At 48.9% G+C, this 6,440-nt stretch overlaps 1 protein-coding gene across 1 annotated transcript in view; it reads left to right on the top strand.

Annotated features, from left to right (window-relative positions):
• The window catches only part of BAZ1B (bromodomain adjacent to zinc finger domain, 1B), a gene marked incomplete at both ends in the record, with an annotated part of 33,059 nt that overhangs the window by 5,744 nt on the left and 20,875 nt on the right, over positions 1-6,440 (top strand). The window contains 3 exons of the mRNA XM_010134244.1: positions 526-2,218; positions 4,370-4,508; positions 4,819-4,969. Of these exons, the coding sequence (XP_010132546.1) occupies positions 526-2,218; positions 4,370-4,508; positions 4,819-4,969 (1,983 nt within the window). The remainder of the gene's footprint in view (positions 1-525; positions 2,219-4,369; positions 4,509-4,818; positions 4,970-6,440) is intronic.

The following is a 6,440-nucleotide window of genomic DNA, read 5'->3' as shown; positions in this document are numbered from 1 at the left end:
TTCTTTCTCACCCATTCCCCTCCCTCACACAGGCTTGGCAGAGGCTTCAGTGTGCCGGTTGGGTTTTGGTGCTCCCAACCTTACATCAGCTTGGAGACATGCAGGGTGGGAAAGCCCACTCACCCTTCTGAAGATTGACCCTGTGCAAGGTGATACAGTGTGAAGGTCTGGAACAGTGGTTTTCTGTTTTGAAAGTCTGGGCTGGGTTTTTTCCAATATTTTGCGTTACTTGTCTAGAAGTCAAGACCTGATTTCCTGGTGTAAGACAAACAGAAGAGCTGTAGTCCTTACCTGGTGATGTGAACTTTCTGGAATGAGCTAAGGACCTCATAAGGAGAGTAGCAGCTACACTGCGGAGTACTGAAAGCTGTTGCAGAAACTGATACCCTTTAATATATTGAGTACTCCTGGGTCACTGGAAAAACACATTAAAAATAAACACAGGCAGAAATAATTGATAGGAGAGGATCTAGATAACCTTTACTTACCTTTAAATGTTAATATAAAATCTTTCTGTGATTCTAGTACATGACTCTCAACCCCTCAGCCAAGAGGAAGAGCTCTCGGTCACCTGACAGAAAGCCTCCTAAGAAATCCAAAGCCGATGGATCATCCCTGGCCCAGCCTCTGAGCCCTACGCTGTGGTGCCACGTGCATTTGGAGAAATCTATTATTGGCTCTCCACTGAAGGTGAAAAACTCTAAGAATTCAAAATGTCCTAAGGAGGAACTGGAAGAGGTGATGAAAATTGTGTCACCTGCTAAACTTGGTTCTAACTTTCACATTCCAAAGAGGAGCCGACTAGGGAAGGGCAACAACAAACCCTTGGACAAAAAGCAAAGAGGCAAAAGGGTTCTGAACGGGCAGAAGTCATCGGGGAAATCAAAGTCTCCTAGGAAAGGCTTGAAGACCCCTAAGATGAAAATGAAACAAATGACACTACTGGACATGGCTAAAGGTGCCACTAAAGTGTCCAGGGCTCCCAGGAATTCCGGAGGCACCCCTAGGTCTTCCAGTAAACCCCAGAAACTGCCTCCTGCAGCTCTTCATCTCATTGCCTACTACAAAGAGAACAAAGACCGGGAGGACAAAAAAAGTGCCCTTTCCTGCATCATCTCCAAAACAGCCAGGCTGCTCTCAAATGAGGATCGTGCCCGGCTCCCCGAGGATTTGCGGGGGTTAGTGCAGAAACGCTATGAGCTTCTAGAGCACAGGAAGAAATGGGCCACCATGACGGAGGAGCAGCGGAAGGAGTACATGAAGAAGAAAAGGGAGAAGCTGAAAGAGAAACTGAAGGAGAGAGCAAAGGAGCGGAAAGAGAAGGAGATGAAGGAAAAACTGGAAAAACAGAGAAGATTCGAGGACCAAGACCTTAAAGGAAAAACCTTGCCTACTTTTAAACTGGTTGATACTCCAGAAGGACTTCCTAATACGCTCTTTGGGGACATCGCCATGGTGGTGGAGTTCCTGAGCTGTTACTCAGGGTTGTTGATGCCAGACGCTCAGTATCCCATCACGGCAGTTTCGCTGATGGAAGCCCTTTGTGCGGAGAAGGGAGGCTTCCTTTACTTGAACCGAGTGCTGGTCATTCTCTTGCAGACCCTGCTGCAGGATGAAATTGCAGAGGATTACGCTGAGCTGGGAATGAAGCTGTCTGAAATACCACTGACACTGCATTCGGCTTCCGAGTTGGTTCGCCTGTGCCTGCGCAAGTCAGACGTGCAAGAGGAAAGTGAGGTCTCAGATAACGTAGATGAGAGCAAGGATTCGGCAGCTTTTGAGGATAACGAAGTGCAGGATGAGTTTCTGGAGAAACTGGAGACATCGGAGTTCTTTGAGCTGACTCCGGAAGAGAAATTGCAGATACTTGGAGCGCTGTGCCACCGGATCCTGATGACGTACTCGGTGCAGGACCACGTGGAGGCCAAGCAGCAGACGTCGGCCGAGCTGTGGAAGGAGCGCCTCGCTATCTTGAAGGAAGAAAACGACAAGAAGAGGGCAGAAAAACAGAAGCGAAAAGAAATGGTGGCCAAGAACAAGGAGAACGGGAAAGATGATAATATGATGGGAAGAAATGAAAAGAAGAAAACCGAGATGATGAAAATAGAACGCCGGGTAGATCTGGAAGCTGATGATATGATCAGCGCTGTGAAGAGCAGGCGCCTTCTTGCCATCCAGGCCAAGAAAGAGAGGGAGCAACAAGAAATACAAATGAGAGGTAAGAGAAACACTGGGAGAGCAGTGTGTGTGGTGTGGAGTAGTGGGGAACAGTTAACGGCAAAACTGACAGCCTGCCTTTGACAGCATTCCTGGTTTGAAGGGAATTCTTCACTGGAGAGGTAGAATGTGGCTGCTGTGCTTCCTGTGGCAGCTCAAAATCTGGGATGTTAAGAAAAAGCAATAACTGCACCTCAATTTTCATATGTGGGCAACTTCTGTTCAGTATCTTTCTAACTCTGTCAGGCCCGGGAAGGTTGGGGAACAGAAAAATCTGTTCTGGGGACGGAAAACAACAAAACCATTTGTCTGTGTCCAAACATTTGGTGGCGCTTATGCACAGCGGAGATAGTTCTTGCCTAAAAGCTGGTTTTTACAGCTGCTACTGGCCTTGCTGCATGAGCATTGTTGGGTTAATGTCAGCCCTTCTCCCAGATAAGGACTTAGGCAAAAAATTTTGGTTCACGGTTTCTCAGTTTAGAGTTAGTTGTGGAGCTGTATAAATATAAACTGTCCACTTGAACCTCTCTAAATCACCAGTTGCAATACCAGGCTGTTTACGCCTCTGCGTAAGTAGTGCTAAGGAGTGTGGAATATGACGAGCAAAATACTTTGGAGTCTCTCTTGAGAGATTTTTTTTTTTGGTCGTAAATATGGGTACTGGGCAGGTGGAGGTGGGCAGCAGAGCTCGTCTGGGTGGTTACTTCCCTTCTGAAACACTTGAGGGACAAGCGTGGACCCTTAGCTGGAATCTGGGGGTGTCTGTTGGGTCGATAACACAGAATACCCCGAGGCTGCTGAGGAAGTAGACTGGACAATAACCACGCCTAGAGAGTAAATAGACCTTTCAGATCGTGGGTTAAGAACGGCGAGTCTCAGGAGTATCGATAAACTGCTGAAGATCTGGGGTGCCCTCCCAGCTCCTCCAGAAAAGCACAGCGCCAAGTATCGAAGGTGCTGGAGCTGAACGGCCTCCCAGCCCCCATTCGTGTAGTGGCTCCGTTGTTTGACAGCAAGTTCAAGTTCATGGTAAGATTTTACTGCACAGTTAAGTGCGGTTTGGACGCTGCTCCTTGGGAAACTTCCTGTTGTCCTCACTTGCTAGTTGGTGCTGGATATATCTGACGGAACGCAATATTACATGAATGGAGATAAGAATCGTTTGGTGTGCGTGCTGAGGAGGTTTAATTCATTCTTTTGGACTCCACAAGTTGTCTCTCTGGCTGGGAAGGAAGGTTTCAGCCTTTCGTTAAGGTTTGAATTCATACTGCTTCCTTTCCACAGGACAAACCCCAACGTTTCAGGCAGCCAGGGCTTCTTGTACCTGCTAAGCAGTCTCTGCCAGGCTAGAGGTCCCTCATGGTCCCAGAGGGGTGGTTCCTGTGGTGGAGCAGTCGTCAGGGCTGCTGGGTTAGCTGCCTGGGGCTCATCTGCTCGGGCCTGGAGACCTGGGAGCTGGGCTGGTTTCAGTATGTGAAAAGCAGTTCTCGTAACCATAGTGAGCGGTGCCTCGGTGCTCCTTGAGCCGCGTGAGCCATCTGAGAAGCGTCAATCTGCTGATCTGAATGTCGAGCCTCTCAGCAGAGGCTGCCTCGCTGCTTGCTCCTTACCTGGAGATGTTTCATTCTGGAAGGCTCTCGCCAAGGAGCCTGTGAATATTTCCTATTTTTCTTTCCCTTCTTTTTTTTTTTGTCCACAGCCACAGATGCTGAGAGCTACCAAAATCCCAATACTTGTCTCAGGAGAGAAGCCCCAGGTGGTGTCACAGCCAGGCCGCTGTCAGTGCTTAAGTTGGCCAGGGCAGAAACCCCTGTGTATTGTGGGTTAGATATGGGATTGCACAGCCATGGTGCCTCTTCCTAGATCTACCATGAGAAATAATAGTGAGGACTAATTTCTCCAGACAATTTTTATACAGACTTTCCTCTTTCCTCAGCCCGGCTCCTCCTTATGCCTTGACTTCTTAATTCTTGAGGTTTTTCTAGCGTGGCAAGTGGAAAGTAGGGTTAAGGGTAGATTAATATTGTGCTAAATTAATATTAACCAAAGTCACCAATAAGTTACTTACCCCTATGGTATAGTACGATAAAAGACAATATTGCTGTCTGGATACAGCAAGCTAATTAACACTTCTCTGTGCTAATTCCAACAGTGAGGATGGAGAAAGAAGCAGAGGAAGAAAGAATCCGGAAGCATAAAGCTGCAGCAGAGAAAACTTTCCAGGATGGAATTGCCAAAGCGAAGCTGGTGATGCGCAGGACGCCCGTTGGCACTGATCGCAATCATAACCGGTAGGAAAGGCTGTGACCCTGAGCCGCTGGCTCTCCCCTTCCAGAGGAGCTTTACCACCCAGCAGCCCCCACGCAACGATCTGTAGGGTGTCGAGAGCGCTCCCGTGCGCTGGGCTGGTTTTGCTGTGTCGGTTGCCCAGGAACGCTCTCAGAATGGATTCTGATCGCAGCTCTTCATGTTTCTTAGTGGAGCTAATACAGAGATATTGGTGCCCTCGGTTTTTATCGAGTTAAGCACACAGATGTTTCCCCCGCTATGCAAATAGAGGCAGACGTGAGATGTATCCGTTAAAGTGTATGTTTCCTACAGGTACTGGCTGTTTTCAGACGAGGTTCCTGGCTTGTTCATTGAGAAGGGCTGGGTACACGACAGTATAGACTACAGGTTCGTCCTTCCCCATCAGAAGAAAGAGGATTCCAGAAAGGACTGCAGCCCGGGAGGTATGCTCAGCCTGCTCTTGGTGGGTGTTCTCTTTGTGGCTGGCTGTTCGAATGGATTAATGAGTGGGAGAGAACTGTCTAGTCCTTCGTGGGGATACTCTGATTGAAGCCTTCTTCAGAAGCCTGCACACAGGAGATTATCTCCCTCCTGATGCTGCAGGGCTTGAGACTGCCTGAATGTGCTTCGTAAGGACCACGGGGTACGATCGCTTCTCCTCTTAAAAGCAGAGTAATCACCTCTCTCAAAACCAGTGGGCTAATCCCTCTGGTTTACTCCAAACCTGCTGGAGTGCAGAGTGCCAGACTCCTTGGACAAGCCATCGGTCCTGTGCTGCAGGAGTGAGGGTGTCCGCCCCAGTGTCATCGCCCCACCGGCAGCAGGACTCCCAGGTTAACCTGTGGGGATAGTATCACGCAGGACAGTCTTCTAGAAACCTGTGGCTTTGAGGCTGTCTGGCATCAGCGCGTGTCCTCTCAGCCTGCTGCTCACCCCACACTGAGCGTAGCTGGCTGAAGCTCTGGTGCTTCCTCTGTCCTTTTGCCTGGCTGACTTGGAGCCTTGCAGGCGGAACTTGGACGTGCACAAAAATCACTCTGTGGTGAGGGAAGGTTAATGCTTCTGCGTGGAAATAGTTCTTGGTGCAGAAGACCGAGCTGTCATCTGACCCTAGCTGCAGTTTCGGTGATTATTTCTCGCATTTTAAGCATCATAGTCTAGCAGGGAGTCCAGCCACAGCACAGACAGTACTGCATGCGAGCGGCCGTACCAAGCTACATCAGAGAGCCCTCGTCTGGGGGGTTTGTCTTGGGCAGTGCAGAGCAGACATCTGCAGAACAACAGAGCAGGGCAGACCGACAGCGAGAGGCTTCACCCAGCCTTTACCTTTGCAGCCACCTGCGTCTTGGTGCTTGCTGAGCGGGAGGTGGCATCACCTAGTTCTTGGGTGAACTTTTTCAAGCACTGGCCAGCTGTGCTCCAGGACACCAGTTTGCTTCCAGCTGTATTTCTCAGCTGCTGCCTGTGTGTTTACCCAGCTCGTGTGCAAGATTTCAGCACGTTCTTTTTGAAACTTAACAAGCAAAGGTTTAATTCATGTCAGGTTGCACAGAAGCTCAGAAATACAAATAAATCCAGATATGACTCATCCAGTTCTAGAAGTATTTTGTCAGTATAAAGCTAAAAAGTGGAACTACTCCGATGTACTTGAAAGAGTAGGAACACTTTGCCTCATTTTCTATGTGTGCTCTGTGATGCAGGGGTTTCTTTTAAAGTCCGTCGTGTTTGTGTTGCTGTCCGTGCACATACCCTGAGCTGTAGCAAACCAGTGCCTGGTTAGTTTTCCCTGACAACCCTATTGCTGGCCTGGCTGATGAGTGTAATAAACACTTCCCTGGGGTGGGTTAGTTTCTGCAAAACACAAATGCTCACTGTGGGGAAGGTGAATGAGAATACACCTGAGCTTGTGCTTTGCTTTCACAGACAAGCGGAAG

The sequence above is a fragment of the Buceros rhinoceros genome, unplaced genomic scaffold (assembly GCF_000710305.1).
Source record: "Buceros rhinoceros silvestris isolate BGI_N320 unplaced genomic scaffold, ASM71030v1 scaffold20294, whole genome shotgun sequence".
In the NCBI taxonomy this organism is placed as follows: domain Eukaryota; kingdom Metazoa; phylum Chordata; class Aves; order Bucerotiformes; family Bucerotidae; genus Buceros; species Buceros rhinoceros.
The sequence above is the reverse complement of the archived record's forward strand: the minus strand, read 5'-3'. Positions and strand labels throughout refer to the sequence as shown.